The sequence below is a fragment of the Peromyscus leucopus genome, chromosome 16_21 (assembly GCF_004664715.2).
Source record: "Peromyscus leucopus breed LL Stock chromosome 16_21, UCI_PerLeu_2.1, whole genome shotgun sequence".
NCBI lineage: Eukaryota > Metazoa > Chordata > Mammalia > Rodentia > Cricetidae > Peromyscus > Peromyscus leucopus.
In genome coordinates, this window is record NC_051084.1 from 24,306,060 (window position 1) to 24,325,635 (window position 19,576).

The 19,576-nt window shown below is 45.7% G+C and overlaps 1 protein-coding gene across 2 annotated transcripts in view; it reads right to left on the reverse strand.

Annotated features, from left to right (window-relative positions):
* Nucleotides 1-2,670: 2,670 nt before the first annotated feature.
* The window catches only part of Ipmk (inositol polyphosphate multikinase), a 34,207-nt gene continuing 17,301 nt past the window's right edge, over nt 2,671-19,576 (reverse strand). The window contains exons 3-6 of one of the 2 annotated variants that reach the window (XM_037200067.1): nt 17,131-17,227; nt 11,701-11,819; nt 8,569-8,650; nt 2,671-3,866 (exon numbers count right to left, since the gene is read on the reverse strand). In XM_037200067.1, the coding sequence (XP_037055962.1) occupies nt 3,250-3,866; nt 8,569-8,650; nt 11,701-11,819; nt 17,131-17,227 (915 nt within the window). In that variant the 3' untranslated portion in view covers nt 2,671-3,249. Of the gene's footprint in view, nt 3,867-8,568; nt 8,651-11,646; nt 11,820-17,130; nt 17,228-19,576 lie in introns of both variants that reach the window. The other variant, XM_028877266.2, reaches the window with a different exon arrangement.

Here is a 19,576-nt window from a genome sequence, read left to right on the forward strand (position 1 = left end):
AGAAGTCCCTAGCAGCCACTCCACCTAGACAGGATGCTGGGAATGGTTAGACTTAACTGCTTCACAGATGTGTACTGGAGAGGGGCTGAAAATGCTCGACCTGGTGCATGCTTGGTAAAGGAATCTGGGTGAACCACCCTAAGGGTAACCGCATTCTAAAAAGGACTGGATGTTTCTGGGCAATTAAACCATTTTAGGGGGAAGAGAAAGGACAATTGCAGCTACAAAATATACAAAACTCAAGGTCAAGGGTCTGGAAGATAAGTGTGAACAGCTGTTTAAACATCAGACCTCAAGAGGAGTGGTACTAACAGTCGGCCATTCAAAGGCCGGCCTCAGTGCCTGTCCATTTCACAGTTCAGCAACTCCCTCCTGCCTACACCTTCCAAATTCAGAACTCAACGAGAAGACTGCAACCCAATTATGGAAATTCATTTTCCCCCAAATGCTATAAACTTGGTAGTTCCTAGGCCTGGTGGGAAGAGCATTGCCACGGAGATCACAAACCACTAAATTACAGGACATCAACATTCAGAAAATAGTTCTTTGTCAGTTGAGCAGCCTGCAGGGCCATGGTAGCAACCTGTAGTGTGGACAGGCAGAGTGCACAAGCCCCTTCAGTCACACAAAGCAATTGAACGGCTATTAGAACCACTTACACACATTTTCAAAACTCTCTCGAAAGATGACTTAAATATTTAACAATTATAATTTATGTAACTTCCATCCATATTAAAATAATTAATGTAAATACTTTATTATAAAACTATTTTACAATTTTAAACTTTTATTTGAGAAACGTATTCACATCCACAATTAAGAAAGTCCTTTCCATGAGAGTGCATCCCCTAAGAAATACACTCAAATCATGTTGGGGGAGGGGAGAGCTAGCATTTCCATCAGTCCGAATCGTCTCCTCATTTGCTTAGTTCTTAAATATCCGTGTGTTCACATATGCTTGGCTAGTGATGGATGCCTCATCCCCTAAGTGGCAAATCTCAGCATCATCTTACAATACAGGACAGACCAGAAAACGCCACAGGTTGGTTACATATACACGTTCATCACGTCATCAAAAGCATAATCAAAAAGTAACATAAAGTGGGCAACAGTGTTAAAATGTAAACAAGAATTGAGTATTAATCCCTTCCCTGAAAAGCAGAGATAAGAATCGTTTCCTGTTTTATTCAGACAAAACCTAGTCATCAGGAAGGCAGGATGCTGGCTTCCAAAATGCTGCAAACAGCTGTAGATGAAGGACTTTACTGAGCGACCGTGTGCCCAAAGCTTTGAGTACTTGAGCTGACTTATTCATCGCCCACAGCTTGACATCATCCCAGACTGCCTCTTAAGATTCAAAATAGTGTTCACCAGATGAGCTTGAGAGTTACTGAATCACACCCAGGAACAAAAGTCACTATTGTAAGAAAAAAAGGTAAAATTCAAAGTTTTCTAAGAATTATCGCTAGGAACGCACTCCCACAAAAATGTAAGAGACAAAACCATCTCTAGCCAGTACACACTTGGGCAGAGAACATGGAGTCCTTGTGGAGGAGACTTGGAGCCTCCTGAGTGAAAACTCACGACACGCACACGCCCGAGGCACGCTGGCTAATGACCCATTTATTCCTGGCTCACGTTTGGGTGTGGGCATTTGCAAAACTACCCGGTGATGGGGTCAGGAGAGTAAGATAAACTGAAAATTCCCTCCACGTTCAAGAAAATGGTTCTAGGGTATAACAGTTTCATTAGTAATTCTGAAGGAAAACGGGGTTTTAAAAAAAGGTAAAGTCACAACTCAAAAATACTTTTCAGAAACGTCAAGCTGTTCAATTATTGTAACACACCAGTGAGTCAAAGTGCAAGCCATTATTACAGTACTGACAGGAAAGGACTTGAGAGTTTAATATCCATTTTAAAAATATTTTACTGATAAATAACTAGTTAATTTCAAAAGGGTTGTAGCTGTAAAATAAACATAATACCTATAAATCTACTTCTTCAAGGAAAAGTTGCCTGCCCTCGTTCTCAGTGAAATTAAACTATGATATCTCTGTTAGGTGCCACGGGCGGGAAACCTACACAGGATTCCAATCTACACCAGGCATGGCATTGGCTCTGCTTAACCAGATTCTGAGAAATGTGTTTATGTTAAGGCTCAAAAGTAAATGGGGATACATTTAAAAAAAAAAATAGATTTTTTTTTAATGGAAAAGGGTCTCAAAAATTATTTAAAGAAGAAACAAAACTAAGTTTCCACCATGCAACTTTCCAAAGCCTCAGAATGGTAATAAAAAGCATCGCACTTTTCACAACAGAGTAAATGAAGACTTTTCCAAAAATGAAATCCTTGAGGGAAAAAAAAAAAAGAAAGTCATTTGTTCTTTACAAATAACCTCTCTTCTCCTGACCCTAGGGAGGAAGAATTTGTGCTATTTAATTCCAAGACTGTTGCCAGCCATGTGCCTCACTCACCTTTCCCATGAGGCACAGCGTGGAGCACAGAGAAGGAACTGCAGGAGACCCCAGGGTGGACCACGCCCCGTTAAGCACCTTTCATCCACTGCTCTCTGCTTTTTTTGTTTGTTTGTTTGTTTTTTGTGTTTTGTTTTTCGAGACAGGGTTTCTCTGTGTAGCTTTGGCGCCTTTCCTGGCACTCACTCTGTAGCCCAGGCTGGCCTCGAACTCACAGAGATCCATCTGCCTCTGCCTCCCGAGTGCTGGGATTAAAGGCGTGAGCCACCACTTGCTCTCTGCTTTTAACGTGGAGCCCACACAACCTCATCTCCGTGTCAAATGTTCTCCAGTTTTAGGGAGCTCGGGCACACTGGTCCTGATGAACACAACCTGCACTTTCTAGATCTTAAGGTGGTCTGGCGATGTCATAGTTTAGAGACAGCTCACCGGCAAGGTTGAGTGGACAGAGATTCCATGGTGACTGGCTACAGAAAGCTACATGAACTCTGAATGGCTGAGTAATGGTTTGCAAACGGTGTTACAGCTATTTACTCCCTGTCACACATTCCCTGCTCGACATTCCTGTTTCTTTATTCTTCATAGTTTTCTAATGAACAAATTAGTATTCCTGAGTAAGAATATAAAAAAGTTAACCTTCTACCAAAAGTATAAAGACAAATAAAACGTTGACTCACAATACAAACTTTTTACAGAGCATCGTTACAGGGGCCCAGCTGATGCCTGTGGCTCTCCACGGTGATCGGCCCGCTCCTTCACAGACTGCAGTGAGACTCAACTGTCTAAAATACTCCGAAGGACGGCAACTAGATGCTTCAGACCGTAAACATACCCCTCATCGACTGTGTTGCTAGGGAACACGTGGGCGAAGTCTATCATCCGCACTTCCACATCTGTGATCTCCTGGCGCCCTGCGGCGGGAAGGTGATAGAACACCTTTTCCAGTTGGGAGAGTACGTTTCCGTTTAGGTGTTCCTGGGACATGCTTTTCCACCCGTTGTCTTGCTCCAGAGTTTCTACTTTCAGTGAAGTCTGACTGTGGTGCTTTTTTGAGTACAGCTTTCTGTGCCTGGCGTACACCTTGGATAAGCTTTTGCCTACTGATGTCCCATTGGCCGGGGAGCTGAACAGGTGAAAGTTGTTATTGCACTCCAGTACGTCTGCGTCCGACAGGTGGCCTTTGGAGAGAAACTTCCCCGCCAAAGTTCTATCGTTTGATTTTGTAGTAGCTGGCTGAGATGAACCTTCATAAACAAACAGTAATGAGCTGGCATAAAAGTTAAGCTGCTTCTGATTTTCAAACCATTGGAGAATCTTCTCAACCTTCTGAATACTGGCAGCAACCGCGTCTTTTCTTAGACAGAAGCCATTGTGGAAAAACTTGGAGACACCTGTAAAGGAAATACATCAGAGTTAGGGTCAATCCGTGAAGCTGTCACTTGGAGAGTGAGCTCGTGGCAGATAAAATTCTTCACTTGGTCACAACATGCCTTCTAGCTAATCAAATCATTAACTCCACAGTGACTGGCACATAGAAACACAGACCACAATGCTCTGATAAAGAACTCTACTCTTGATAGAGATGGCACTGGTATTGAGAAGGAGCTCTAAGGCCTGGGGTGCAGGCCTGTGCCAGCAACACAGACAGCTGAGGCAGGAAGATTCCACGTTCAAGGCCTGCCTGGGTCACAGTGAGCACAGGCTGGCCTGGGGAACCTGGTGAGTCTCGGACTCAAAATAAAAATCGAGGAGATGGCTAGTGATGTACATTGTGATAGAGCACCTGCCTAGAGGAAGAGGAGAGAGGAACTGAGGGAGGTGGGGAAGGAGATTATCAACCCTCTTTTTAAACTACACCTCAACTGGGCTGAACCATTGGCTAGTAAACCACAAGAGCACTGGCTGCTCTTCTAGAGGACTCAGGGTCAAGTCCCAGTACCCACATGGGGTTCCCAAGCATCTATAACTCCAGTCCCAGGGGATCTGATCCCTCTTCTGGCCTCCATGGGCAGCAGGCAGGCATCCACAAGGTACACTTACATATATACAGGAAGAAAATCCATACCTATAAAATAAAAAATAAACCTTCAAAAAAAAGGGGGGGGGGCTACACCTTAATATACTGAATCATACTTGGGATTATACAGGTTAGGCAAGTTGCTTTTATGTAACTTGTTCCCCACTATGAGGCACAAACTTAAGAAAGGAAGTCAATCATCAGGAAAATGCAAATCAAAACTACTTTGAGACTTCATCTTACACCAATCAAAATGCCAGGATCAATAGAACAAGCGACAGCTCACGCTGTTGTCGAGGGTGTGGAAGAAGGGGAACACTCATCCATTGCTGGTGGGAGTGCAAGCAGATACAGCTGCTATGGAAATCAGGGTGGTGTTTCCTCAGGAAGCTGGGGACAGACCTACCCAAGATCCCGTTAGACCACTCTTGGGCATACGCCCAAAGAATGCTTCATCCTACTCAAGAGACACTTGCTCAACCATGTTCATTGCGGCTCAATTCCTAACAGCCAGCAAGTGGAAACAACCTAAAGGTCTGCCAAGATGAATGGATAAAGAAAATGTGGTAAATTGCAAAATTGAGTATTACTCGGCTGTTTGAACAAAAAATAAAATCATTAAATTTGCAGGTAAATGGATGGAGCTAGGTGGAAAAAAAAATCAGTGAGGTAACCCAGACCCAAAAGACAAATATGGTGTGCATTCATTTATATGTAGATGTTAGCTGTTAAGGCTTCAATAAGCAGGCTGCAATCCATATAACCTCAGAGGTTAGGTGTACAGTAAGGGACTAGGAAGGAAGCTGGATCATCCTAGGGAGGGGAAAGAAGATAGTTATGGATTAGGGGTATAGTGCTTTCAGTGAGAATGGCCTCCTGAATGCTTGGTTACCAGGGCGTGGTACTAACTGAAAGGATTAGGAGGTGTGACCTTGTTAGAGTAGGTGCAGCCCTGTTGGAGGAAGTGTGTCACTGGGGGTGGGCTTTGAGGTTTCAAGAGCCCAAGCCAGGCCCCTGGCACTCTCTTCCTGATGCCTTCGGATCTGGAGGTAGAACTTTCAGCTATCATGTCTGCCTGCATACTGCCATGCTCCTCACCCTAATGATCATGGACCAAACCTCTGAAACTGTTAGCAAGTCCCAACTAAATGCTTTCTTCATAAGAGTTGCCATGGTCATGGTGTCTCTTCTCAGCAATAGAACATTGACTAAGACAGGGGGTGAATGGAACAGAAGAAGAAGAAGAATCAAATGGGGAGGAGGGAAGAGAGGGTGAGGGAGGGAATATGGGAAGGGACAGCTAAAATTAAGGGCCATTTGAAGGGTAGTATGGAAACCTAATACAGTAGAAGCTTCCTAAAATATATACATATTATGAAGGTGATCTAAATGGAATCGCCAAATAATGGGGAGACAGAGCCCCAGATGGACATCTCTCATCACCAAATGAAGCATCCTGTTGAAGGAATGGATTACATTTAATGGAGTTGTTGACCAAAGGGAGCCCCATGGGAACCCCCAAGCAACCAGGCTGTTGCCAAAGTTATTGGTTGCTACCCACAAACTGATGCTAAGGACCAATTGTTGAAGCACCTACACAAGTCAATGAACATGGAGAAGTCAAGCTGGTTCCTACCTAGAGCCTTCATCCTTAATGACTAGTGCTCATGGTATAGGAAGGCACTCTGCACACTACCAAAGGTGATGGTAAACACCAACCCAGCTATAATCCCTTTGATGTATAAGGGTGGTCTGTCTACCTGCAAGATGCAGTACTGCAGTAGTGGTACAAAGGTATGGGACTAAGCAACTAATACCTGATTTGAGTTAAGGCCCACTCCATGAGATGGAACCCATCCCCAGCACTGTTTCAGGGGGCCAAAAACCAAAGATAGGCCAGGCATGTAGGGGAAAACCAAATACTACTGTTCTGCTAAAGAATTGAAGCGATAAAATGATACCTAGTGACATTTTGCTATACCCATGTATCAGTGCCTTTCTCAGCCATCATCAGAGATGCTTTCTCCTGCAGTAGATGGGAACTAATGCAGAGACCCACAGCCAGACAATGTGCAGAGAGTGAAAGACCTTGGAACACTCAGTCCTAAATGGGAGGTCTCCATCAATCCCCTCCCTTCATGTATCAGGGAACTCAGTGGAAGAGGAGGAGGAGGAGGAAAGAGTGTAAGTGTCAGTGGGGATGGTAGACTCGAAAGAAACAAGGCCTTCTCAATACAGCAGGACCAGCACACATATGAACTCACAGAAACTGTGGCAGCATGCACAGGGCCTGTACAGGGGGGTTCCAGCGCTGAGAGGGGAAGTGGACATAAGCCTCCATCTCTAACACAAACGCTATCTCCAAATGATAATTGTTCTCAAAAGAAAAATCCGTTTTCTCCAATGGAGTCTCACTAGATACACAAACAACTCTTCGGCCAGGCCCCAGCCCAGCAGTAGATGACCACCAGAAAAAACACACGCAGTGGCAGCTTTGGAGGTTCTTTGTCTCAATTCTTTGTCAGCACCTTTTTCCTTTTCTTTACATTATCTGTCCTTTGCATACATTTTATGGTTTCCAGTTGTGTGTGTTTATGAGATTTCTGTGTGTGTGTAAAGTGGTGGGTTTGTTTGTTTTAATTTTATCTAATTTTACTTTATTGCTTCCTTTTCTCTCTCTCTCTCTCTCTCTCTCTCTCTCTCTCTCTCTCTCTCTCTCTCTCTCTCCCTCCCTCCCTCCCTCCCTCCCTTCTTTTAAGATGGGGTTTCTCTATGTAGCCCAGTCTGGCCTCGAACTCACAGAGATCCGCCTGCCTCTGCCTCCTGAGTGCTGGGATTAAAGGTGTGCGCCACCACCGCCCAGCTGACCATGGCAATTCTTATAAAGGAGAACATTTAATTGAGATGGTGACTTACAGTTCCAGAGGTTTAGACTATTATCATCATGGCAGGGAGCATGGTGGCTATGAGTATGGCAGCGTGCAGGCAGACATGGTGCTGGAGCTGAGAGTCCAACATCTTGACCCAAAGGCAACAGGAAGTGAACTGACTCTCTGGGTGTGGCTTGAGCATATATGAGACTTCAAAGCCCACCTCAAAAATGACACATTTCCTCCAATAAGACCACACCTGCTCCAACAAGGCCACACCTCCTAATAGTGCCACTCCCTTTGGGGGCCATTTTCTTTCAAACCGCCACAATCACCTAAAGCAAAATTATTTCTAAAAGGCCGATGTCCTTTTGTAATATCCAGATCACCAGAATTTTACAGAAGCACATATGTTAACGGTTTATAAAGCCAATACCACCTGCTTATTCATCAATAACCTTAGAAGCGGCAAAGCTACAGAGGGAAGCTATACAAAGACACTCCACACAAAACTGCACCTTAAAGTCTCCTGCACAATGAGCACTTTAAATACAATTTATACTCAATTCATTTTGTTAATTTAGAATTTAATCCCACAGCTGCTGGGATTAAAGGGATGAGCCACCCAGCCCAGGAGAATATGATTGGAAAGTTTTGACGCTGAGGTGGGCAATGGTGTTCAGCAGTTTGTACTTCAGGAGTGCACACTGCTACAGGACAGCTCCGTGAGTTCTCGAAGACCCCATGTTGAATACATGGTATGAGGCAGCTGGAGGATTTTGAGAGGTGGGCTAATAGTACACAGGTCATTAGTGGCCTCCCTGCCTCCTGGTCATCAGAGAACAGAACACATTTGCTCCCCATAGCTCCTCCAATGATGTGCCCAATGCAAAGAATCCACACACGGAAACTGAACCAGAACAAAGACTTCTTCCTGGACGGACCTTACCACAGCAGTAGGAAGCGAGCGGGCCAGCAAGCTTACCAGTGAGACACTAACCGAAGTGTAAAAGGAAGGGGGCACTCACAACCCACACTCGGGTATACTAGGGTCCAAGGATAATGGTAAACCTACATCTGTCGATTGAGGTTTCTTTTTTCTTAAAGTTTATGAGTTGAATCACTGTTCCGCAGGAGAATGAAAACAAATATGATCGGAACCATCTTGCTGACTGCAGTAGCAAAGCATTCATTGTGAGTGCTCACCTTCCTTTAGCGTCTCTTTTGTTAAGCTTCTTCCATAGTGCTGGTTTTGTGTCTCATAGCTGTCAGAATGAACATGATAAACCTGTCAAAATAAAAGAGCAGTGAACAGTCAAACAATAGTACGGGTGCCCTTGGCCATGAGGGGTGATTTCACGATTTCTCATACCTGAAGGGAATCATATCGCCACATGAACAGGGGCTGAAAGTGCACCTAGCATTCAGGTGCCCCACTTCTGAAAAGCTTCTAAGAGTAACAGATTTTCAACATGACAGAATTCTCTATTTCAATCCATCAAAATTATTCACAAATTTACAGGGCCAAGATGAGAGCATTTCTTAATATTGCACGCTTAGCTGGGTTTAGTTAGGAACACATGCCTCAACACTTGGGAAGTAGAAGCGGAAGCTTAGGAGTTCAAGGTCATCCTTGGCTACACAGCAAGTTTAAAGCAATGGACTACATGAAACTCTGCCACAGAAATAGAAGTTCAAGTAGAGAGGAGCTGGAATATAACAGCGATACTCCCTCTCCCCCCATGCAAACAGCCCTGGGCTCACTCTCCAGCACCAATAAAAGACAGGTGTGGTTGTACACGCCTGTAATATCAGCACTTATATGAGATAGGGGCAAGAGGATCGGAAGTTCAAGGTGAGTTCACCCACACAACCAAGATGCCAGGCTTAGCTACACGAGATGGTGTCCTCAAAAAACAAAAACAAAGGCTGAAGAGATGGCTCAGAGGTTAAGAGCACTAGCTGTTCTTCCAGAGGTCCTGAGTTCAATTGCCAGCAACCATATGGTGGCTCACAACCATCTATCATGAGATCTGATGCCCTCTTTCTGGCATGCAGGCATGCACGCAGACAGAACACTACATACATAGTAAATAAATATTTTTTTTAAAAAAGCTTCCAAAAAATGTGTTCTTGCTACAATGTCTGTTATTATTATTTCCATCTAAAATTGAAATTCTAGCCGGGCGGTGGTGGCACACACCTTTAATCCCAGCACTCGGGAGGCAGAGCCTGGTGGATCTTTGTGAGTTCAAGGCCAGCCTGGTCTACAGAGCGAGATCCAGGAAAGGCACAAAGCTACACAAAGAAACCCTGTCTCAAAAAAAAAAAAAAAAAAAAAAAAATTGAAATTCTAGAGTCAGGTGGGGGCTGGTGGCGGCACCAGTTTAGGGGAAGCAGAGGCAGGAGGATCTCTGCGCCCCAGCCAGCCTGATCTACAGAAAGAAACCCTGTCTTGAAAAACAAAACAAAACAAAAAAAAAGTAGCCATGAAAATAATTTTATGGTTGGGGGTCACCACAACATGAGGAACTGTATCACAGGGTTGCAGCTTTAGGAAGGTTGAGAACCACTGGTCTAAGACCCGGCGAGGCAGACCCATGGCTCACTGTGACATGGTGGGTAATAGCAAAGCCTGGGAAAAAAAATCACGGAGCCGCCAAAAGGAGCGTGCGTGCTCGATTATGGTATGATGATACGAGCCACTGAGACCTCAGGATATGTTAAACAGGAAAAAGAGAAGACGCAGACATTTTGTGACTAACCAGAGAGCTATGTCACAGCAGTGAAATGACTTTACACAGGAAAGGAACTGCTTTGGTTTTCAAGGGGAGACAGTTCAATCGGCAACTCACCGGTCTAGCGTGGTAAGCATGGGGTTTCTTAAAACAAACAACAACAAAAGCCCACAACAGGCAGAAGTTGAAGAATAACGAGAGAATCGATAGTGGACGGTTTTGGAGAGCTGGGGGGGGAAGGAAAGGCAGGGGACAGAGGAGAAAGCGCCTTTCAGACTGAGAGCTCCATCCCAAGAGAAGGTAAGAAAAGACCACAGAGCGCGTGTGGGGTCCAAGAGAACTCTGTATGTGAGCCCTGGGGACCAAACAAGTCACGCTTTCACAGCAAGCTCCTTTATCCAGCGAGCCCTTCTGCAGGCCCCTTTCTGTCTTTTCTTATAGGCTCGTGTTTATTATAGTTTTCTGAAATGAAAAACTGCTTGAACAATTCTTCAGCTTTATTGATCAAGACCAACATGGGGTTTAACTTTGCTGTTGTCACTGGCATGGTAGTAATCTCCCACAAAGCTTCCTCTGAATGCCCAGGAGGAAGCTCATCTGTCACTTGACCGTGCTTGCAAGCTGCAATCATCGGGCACATCTAGACACACTACTGGTTTAGAGGATCACGTGCCACATTACTTCCCAGCTGTGGTTTCAATAATCCGTCCTTCCCATCATACGCATTCTGGTATTTGTGTTGCGACATCGGAGGTGGGAAGCGACCATTGTGATAGCCCTACAGAATGACAGCAAGTCTTTCCTGCCTCTGAGGCTTGTGCTCTGGCCCTTCAGAATGTGGTCCCAGGGCACAGATGCTCAAGTTGACCTTCTGCCAGATGGCATATGGACAAAAGGTCCAGACCACGAGAGACCCAAGCAGCCCCAGCCACCAGATGCTGCCAACCTTGTACCTATTCTGAGGTGAACAGAATGTTCACATATCAAAGCATAAATATGAGATTCTTATGTATCAGCTAAAATAAAAAAATTTAAATACTAAGTCATAGAACTTTGTGCAAATAAAAACTTTTAAATAAAACTATGAAATAATGTGGGTTTTTTTTTTCTATTTATAAAATAGTTCTTTTCCACAGCACCTGGGAGGCAGAGGCAGGTAAATCTCTAAATTCAAGGCCAGCCTGGTCTACAAAGCAAGTTACAGGACAGTCAGGGCCACACCTTGTTTCAAAAAAAGACAAAAAGTATAAAATAGTTCTTTTCTTATATTTATTGTGCACTTAAGCTTAAAATGTCTTTAAAACAAAATCACCAGCATTCCCATCTTTGGGTCTGGTCATTGTGTATTAATTACAGGACCAGTGTCTCAGACCACAGACCAGTGAGAGACAGATAAAAATCCTGCCCTCGTAGCTCACAAGCCTCATGGACGACCCACCAGCACAGGGCCCTCCTTCTTCTCTACCAGCACTGAGGCAGCACCTGCCATCCATCTCACGAGTGGTGTGTAAGGGGAGCGCACACACCTCACCAAAGCTCCTCTTACCCTCATGCCGAGCACCAGGAACCCGATCTCCTCCATCAGAGGGTACTTGCTGACCTGCTGCTGGATTTTCTCCGACGAGGCAAAGGGGTCATAGCTCTTCCGCCCTATCTTCACATCCATTATACAGGGCTTGTTAAACTTATGAGTCACATCTTCCAGTTTTAGGTATACATCTGTTATTAGAGAAAAACCGTAATTAACCACAGGCAATCTTATCACTCAGATAACCTCCAGAGAAGAACAAAGAGGAAACGCTGGCGGAGAACAGACTTAAGGTAAATCTAGAGTCAACAGATTCGTGGACAAGCATACACATCAGAGAACTGCCTCCCGTGTGTGACCGCAGACGTCACGGGAGCGAAGCCAATGTGCAGCGTTACAAAGCCATGGGAAGGAACTCCATCCCCTGTGAACACAACGCCACCCGGGCACACAACGAGATTTCTTAGTATTTAAGAATTTTGTGGTTTGTTCTTCATGTGACATCAGTAAGCTGGGGACAGAATCCAAACGACACCACCAAATTCCCTCTCGATACTTTCAAATGCACTGTTGCTCCGTCTGTCACTCACTTCGGGCCCCACCCCCCTTCACCCCCTCCCCCCCCCACACCTCTGCCCACAGAAGACTGGCTGCCACACCACAAAAGCCCCTTCCTGCAGTTTACCTTGAAAGCAAGGACCCGAGAGCAAAGGGAGAAAGGAGAGAAGAAATAATTCTCCCTCTTCCTAAGGAAAACCATCCTGTCAAAATTCTCAATGAAATCACGAGTCATGTTTTCGTTCTCGGGGCTGAGGAGATGGATGCGTGGGTACAGCGCGTACAAGCACCGGGAGTGAAGTGAGTTAGCCTCCCCAGAACCCATGTAAAGCCGGACAAATAACCTGCACCAAGCCCTCCCTCCTACAGAGAGATGGGAGGCAGAGGTAAGGTCCTGGGGAACTTGCCTCTGGCGTAGGCAGCAGCCCATAGGGGATCCTGTCCTAAACAAGGTGGAAGGTGACAGCCAACGCCCAAGGTTGTCCTCTGATTGCTACATGTGTGCCATGGCTCATACATGTGCATGCATGCAAAATGTATGTGTGCACACACATAGTAGAGTTGGAGAAAGTTTATGTTTCCTCTAAACCAGGTAAAGGGCACCAGAGTAAGAGAAGCCCTGTGCACTACTAACTAATGTCCCTCTTTCCTGTCCCACCCAGGCTGGCACAGTTTTGAAATTACGACAAAGATATTTGTGTGGAACCAAATGAGAACTCAGACTTAACAGGGACAAACCTTCTGCAGAGGATGAGGGTAAAGAGGTAAACGGTATCCCTTGATCAAGCAGGGCAGGCAGGTTAGCACTGTGTCAACCGGACAGCAGCCTGGAAGAGCAGTCAAGCAGTCTAGGAACCTGAACCTGAAACAAGCCGCCCAGGCACCTCGACAACAGGCCCAGGCCACAGCACAGGCCCAAACAGCAAAGGACAAGTGGACAAGCCTCAGCTGGACACAGCCACATTTCTGTGTTTGGAAAGCCAACTCCAGGATGGGGAATCTGGGAGAGGATAGCTTCCCCTTACTGCAGTGTTGATGAGTGTCAATGACAAGGCTCACATCTCAAGTATAGTGAAGACGAAAGGCCTTAACAGGGGAGATACCCAGCATCACAGCCACATCGTCATTAACTTGGAGATGACATCAGAGTCATACTGAGGTAAGGATTGGTGTAAGTGTGTACTGTCAGTCGGGAGGTCTGCACACATCTCAATGGAAGGCTGTTTTCTATGTGTCAAATGTGGATTTTCATTTGTACCTTTTCTTCAAAGCTGTAAAAACTGAACATCAAAACCTGCTTTAGGCATGCAGAGTTCTAGGCCTCTGGGGATGGGGGATACATGCCTGTCATCTCAAAACTCAGGAGACTGAAGCACTGTAGATTAAAGATCAGCCGGGGCATCATGGCTATCAGGCCAGCCCTTGTCCCAGAACACACAAAAAGAAAGGAACACGAGTGTTCTTAGGAGAGAACTGGTGCTGTGGAGCGAGCGGCTTAACACAAGCTTTTGAAAGAGAGAAATAAGAAAGCAGGCCACAACCCGAGTGCCAGCCTGTGAGACTGACGGTTGTCTTGTCTGTAAACCTGAATACTGGTTCACTTTGAAGAGATGTTACTGGCAAATTCTTTCAGTGGTGTAAGTAGAATAAAGCTCAAGTCAAAGTAGGTCAGTCTTGAACTCGGTTATGTAAAGAGCAAAGGTATGTCTACAGGACTGTCTGCTGAGGCCACTGCAAACCAGTAACAAAAGATGTCTCCTCATGGAGGTCCCTCTGGGTTCAGAGTGGAGCGCTGTTTTCCCATGGGTCAGTTGCAGCTGTGCACTGAGAGGAAAGAGGAAGAGATTCCTGACATATAGGAAGTAAGGATGTGGGGCTGGTTTCCAGCTGAGGTGTGTCTCAAACGTTACTGTGTGTCATGGTGCAGACCTCAAAAGTGCTCCTGTCACAGTTGCGAGCCCAGCCCCCAAACCACAGTCACCACAACAGGCAAACATCTGACACAGCTTGGAACTGAGATTTCAGAGGTAACCTGCTTGGGACAGTTCTCCGGATCTTCAGCTCACGCCACAACACGTAATTCCCTCTGTGAGAAGTGAGTGATCCCTTTGGTGGGAACCAAGAGGGAGAGGAAGGGCTAAGGTCATGTGCAGAAACAAATGCCAGCTCTACCATGTGTCAGCCTAGCATGTCCCTGTACCTGAATGGCATATAAGACTGGAGAGTCCAGCGCGGGCCCACCATGAAATAGAGGCATCATGGTCCAGAGTGCTAAGGATGTGTCAATACAGTTCCACAAGTGCCTCCCATGGCAAGGCACTGCTCTGAGACAGACAGGCAACAGCATTTAAGCCTTGCCTTCCAGAGCTGATCCTGAGGAAGAGAGGTAACACTTTATCCAAACAGTGCCTGGTGCCACCTGGTACTCACGGAGCACTGGGATTGGACTGCAAGGATACATTAAGTATTAAACATGAACATGACTGACAGGTACTAAAACCCAGGCTAGGTCACCATGCGTGCTACAGCGTCCAGAATAAATACAAATGCGGGCTGATTCCCTGGAGCAAACTTTTTCCGTTCCCAGTAAGGCAAATACAATGTAGTAACCACAAAATAAAGAGGCACAATCACAACTCAATCAGGCACTTGATAACAGATACCCTCCACCCTGAAGCTAATCCTAAGCCTTGGCCCACAGTTAAACATTAACAAGAACATCTATTTATTACATATTGATTTTTATCTCAGGCTGAAAAGAGCTAAGGCAGCAAAATGCAATCTGATCGCCAGGCTCATGCAGGCCCTTGCAGGTGCTCGGCCGTCACGATGTACTTTCCCTGTTTCCTCCGTTCCCACACAGACACACCTGCTCACCCTGCTGCCAACTACATCAGTGCCTCCCGACTTCGCTCCTGCTAAAGAAAGTCTTAGGGATCAGCTTCAACCGTAAACAGAAAAAAAAAAAAAAAAAAAGCTGCACCAGATGTGAGAACTGCTTTTCTGATGCTGTATTTCCTTCCTAATATGCTATATCCATAGCATAGAGACGATGGCAAAAAAGGAAATGGCCAGGCATGGTGGGGAACACCTTTAATCCCAGCACTCTGGAGGCAGAGGCAGGTGGATCTCTCTCTGAGTTCCAGGCTGCCTTGTCTGCAGAGTGAATTCCTAGATAGCCAGAGCTATGTAGAAAGTCCCTGTCTTAAAGAAAAAGAAAAGTGCTGATTATATATACATATTACACATGTTTATGTTCATCTAAGTCATAACTATCATGCCCAGTTCTCCAAAGAATCTTCTCAAAAAATATTTTCTTTTTAAAAATTTCTTTTTATTCTATGTATATGGCTGTTTTTTTTATCTGCATGTATGTACAGACACCAGGTGTATGCAAATGCCTGCAAAGCCAGAAGAGGTATCAGATCCCCCGGAGTTATAGATCGTTATGAGCCACCTGGGTGCTGGGAACTGAATCCAAGAATAGCCAGTGCTCTTAACCTCTGAGCTATCTCTCCAGACCTTTCCAAGAACCTTGTTCAGCCGAGTATCTCATTACCCAGACCTCTACCCACACTGTCCTCAGCACAGACTGTTCTGTGTCAAGCTGCAGCTGTCAGCACGGCTCACTGGGACCCGGATAAGCAAGCTTCCTCCTCTGATCTCATGAATGGCACTTCTGACAAGTGCCACTCCCAGCAAAAGGGGGAAGGGAAGACGCTACAACGCAAAGTGTGTTTACAACCACGTGTCGGGCAGAATACGGAGAATGAGGACCTGTGGATGTGGCAGCGTACACCTTTAATCTAGGCATCTAGGCAGCAGAAGCAGGTCAACCAGGACTACATAGTGAGACCTAGTTTAAAAAAAAAAAATTAAAAAAAAAAAAAAAAGACCGAAGGACAGCTACAATGGTCTGTGGAGCAGTTGCTCAGAATGCTATTCTCAATCATAAACATCTGCATATATTTGGGACTAAGAACTTTCAGCCAGAGAGCAAGACAGACAGACAGAAAAAAAGATGGGCTGAATGAATCCAACGTTGCTAATCCAAACATCTGAAATCCAATCTGGGCCACACTCTGAAAGTTTGTGAGCACCAACACAGTGCCACAAATGGAAAATTCCACGCTGGCCTCACAGGTTAGATTAGAGTCTAAACTCGGCACAGCACAAATGCCATCAAAACTGCCTTCAGTTTCCACAAAAGGCTGGGCCTGGGGACTATCACCAAGACACCTCTGTCTATGCAAATATTCCCAGACTGGAAATACTTCTAGTCCTGAGCATTTCAGTAAACGGCACTCACCCTGAAGACCACAGAGCCTCAGCTTTCTCTAAACTATAAAGTACAAGTGCTTCTTAAATACCCCACATGGCCCTAGAATGACCACTATTCAGCTAGGAATTCCCCTAGAGAGGAGTCCAAGACAGCCCAGGAGTGACATCCGACACACTAAGTTAGGAACCAAAGCTCAAAAAGGGTTACAATGTTACAAGACCCACATCAGCAAAGCCTGCAGCTTGGATTAACTGAACCTGTCACCAGACTCCAAGACGGATGCACAAGATCTCATTTCTCCTCTGTGGCACTTCCCAGGGTTTCCCAAAAGCCTGCAGGTTGGGAGTACGGCGGGAGACAGCTAAGCTGGGGAGGGACGTCTGTGAGGGTCCTTACTGTTTTATTCTTTAGATAAGAAACAAACATCTGTAAATTAGTGCAGTACTAAGATGCACTCATGCAATTGTAACAGATTTATCCGTTCATGTGTAACAAGTCATTCAAGAAAATGGTGATTAAAAAAAGTGAAAGTACCAGTGAGTTTTGTTTAGTGAAGGGAGGAAAGGAAAGCACATTCATTCCATGTTTTACAGCCTTTTACACGGACCCTCGTAAAGGCAAGCTTGGGAACTGAACCTCGAGAGGTACGTAAAATGCATTACCGTTTGGTGCGGTGGGAGGGGACCAGACGCCGTAGTACTTGGGCAGGTGTTTTCGCAGCTCCAGGAGATCAGCATCAGCACAGTCAGCAGCGTAAACCTGAACAGAGGGGCAGCGCTCGTCAGGGTTCCGTGACCCCTCAGGGGGACCACGCATAACAGATCGGTAACTCATCTGGCATGGCTCTGTAATAATAACCAGCTACTTACAGCACACCGGTGGTCCTGGTGATCCATGGAGAAGGCTCTTCTGGTGATTAAGTCCTGCCTGTCAATGTCTTTCAACTATCGGCCACTAATGTGAGTTGTACCCAACTGACCCCAAATTCAAAGCAATTCTCGGGACACAGGCAAGTAAATTCTGGTGGGTGGGTGGCAGCTAGGCTAACTTTTTGAGCCATTTTTATTTGTATTTTTTTTTTTTAAATTGAGACAGGGTTTCTCTGTGTAGTTTCGATGCCTGTCCTGGATCTCACTCTGTAAACCAGGCTGGCCTCGAACTCACAGAGATCTGCCTGACTCTGCCTCCCGAGTGCTAGGATTAAAGGCGTGCACCACCACCACCACCACCACCACCACCACCACCACCACCACCACCACCACCTGGTTCTATATGTAATTTTTACATTCGTTCATTTAGTGTGTGTGTGTGTGTGTGTGTGTGTGTGTGTGTGTGTGTGTGTAGTGGACAACTTAAGGACATCAATTCTTTCCTTCCACCATGTAGTGCCCAAGCAAATTCAGGTTATCAGGCTTGGAGGCAAGCTCCGTTACCTGCTGAACCATTTTACCAGTCCCCTTGACTATCTGTAACACTTGCCTGGTTTTCTCACTAAATTAAATAGTTTGCATATTATCTATTTTATATCTATGAAACAAGTTTTATTCATTTTAAACTCTGAGGGCCAGCTTTAATATATGTCTAAACGACACATGATTTTACAAGTGTGCACACCACACAGGTTAAAATGAAACTACAATAAACTTTTAAGAAATGTGTAAGACAGAATTTCAGTTACCAGAAGCTGAACCTCATATCTAAGAGAAAGGGGAAAGGAAATAAATTATCATCTTTCTACCAGAAATTGACTGAGAAACACTGACTACTAAGTGAGCAAACCATGTTTCATCTGTGCAGTGTGGGCACACCACTCATGACCAATAGTCACACACAGGCTAAACTGAAGACTGGAACACAGTGCTCTACTCCCAATCTTCAAGGCTCTCGGGAATGAAGGAAAGAAATTTTCACTTCTCGGGAGTCGATCATTTACAGGGTGAGCTGTGAGCCACCACAATTCACCTGTGTGACCCAAACCCCAGTGCCTCAGATGTGAACACATCTGGAGACGGCATGCATGACCATCGTGGTTAAAACCAGGGTTCGTCATGCTGAGAGTGTTCTCAGGAAGCACATTAAGACACAAACCCCACAGAGGAAGATCTGAGGAGACAGCCCGTGAGCAGGAGAGGGAGAGAGGCCTTCAGAAGAAACTCCTGACTGCAGCCTGACCAGGAGGCTAAGTGTGAAACACTTCGCTTGTGTATTTCAAGCCAAATAACTTGTGTTCCTTTGTTATGGTGGCCCTAGTGAGTGAGCACACCGCCTGACCTCCCCCACTCTTTGTGTTAGACGTGGAAGAGCGCCTTCAGAGGGTCAGAGACAACACAGGGCAGAACAGGGGGTAACAAGAGAGGGGAAAGGAGCTCCCAGTGGGGTGGAGGCATCTTCCGTGATCTCTTATCAGAGCCAGGAAAATCGATACAAGCCCAAACAGAACCAATTAGAGTTGGGTGTGGTGGTGGTGCACACCTGTAACCGCAGCGCTTGGGAGACGGAGGAAGGCAGCTGTGAGTAAATTCCTAAGCTATAGAATAAGACCCTTTCTCGAAACAGCAACCGGAGAAACACGGATATAAGCTGGGCCTCACCAAAATGCATGGCTTTGTGTTTGCGAGGACCCTACCAACACAGTGAAAAGAATGGCGAGGAACACCTACAAGCGGCTGTGCTTGATCAGGGCTTGTACCCACACTGTAAGGATGTAACTGAACGTTTCATAGACACTTCAACTGCAAAATGGGAGAAATGTCTGAACAAGATTACCCGAGAGGACACACAGAAGCCAGCAAGCCTGTGGGGGGAAAAGCGAACCTGTGGCTGGCGGAGCCATGTGGTTCAAAACGTTTTGAAGTTAAGAAATAATTGGTGGTCACGGAACACTGTGAACACACTGAAAAAACATTCTGGGTCATATGATGAATGAGGTATCAGGAATGAGCCCTTCTCCCACAGTGCAGAGGAACACTGAAGACTGGAAGAGGCGGAGCATGGAGGCACAGGGCACTGGGAAGGCTGAGGCAGGGGCTCTTGTGAGTCCTCCGCCAGCCTGTGATATATATACAGTGCGACCCCACCTCACAAGGCAAAACAAACACGACTCTAAGA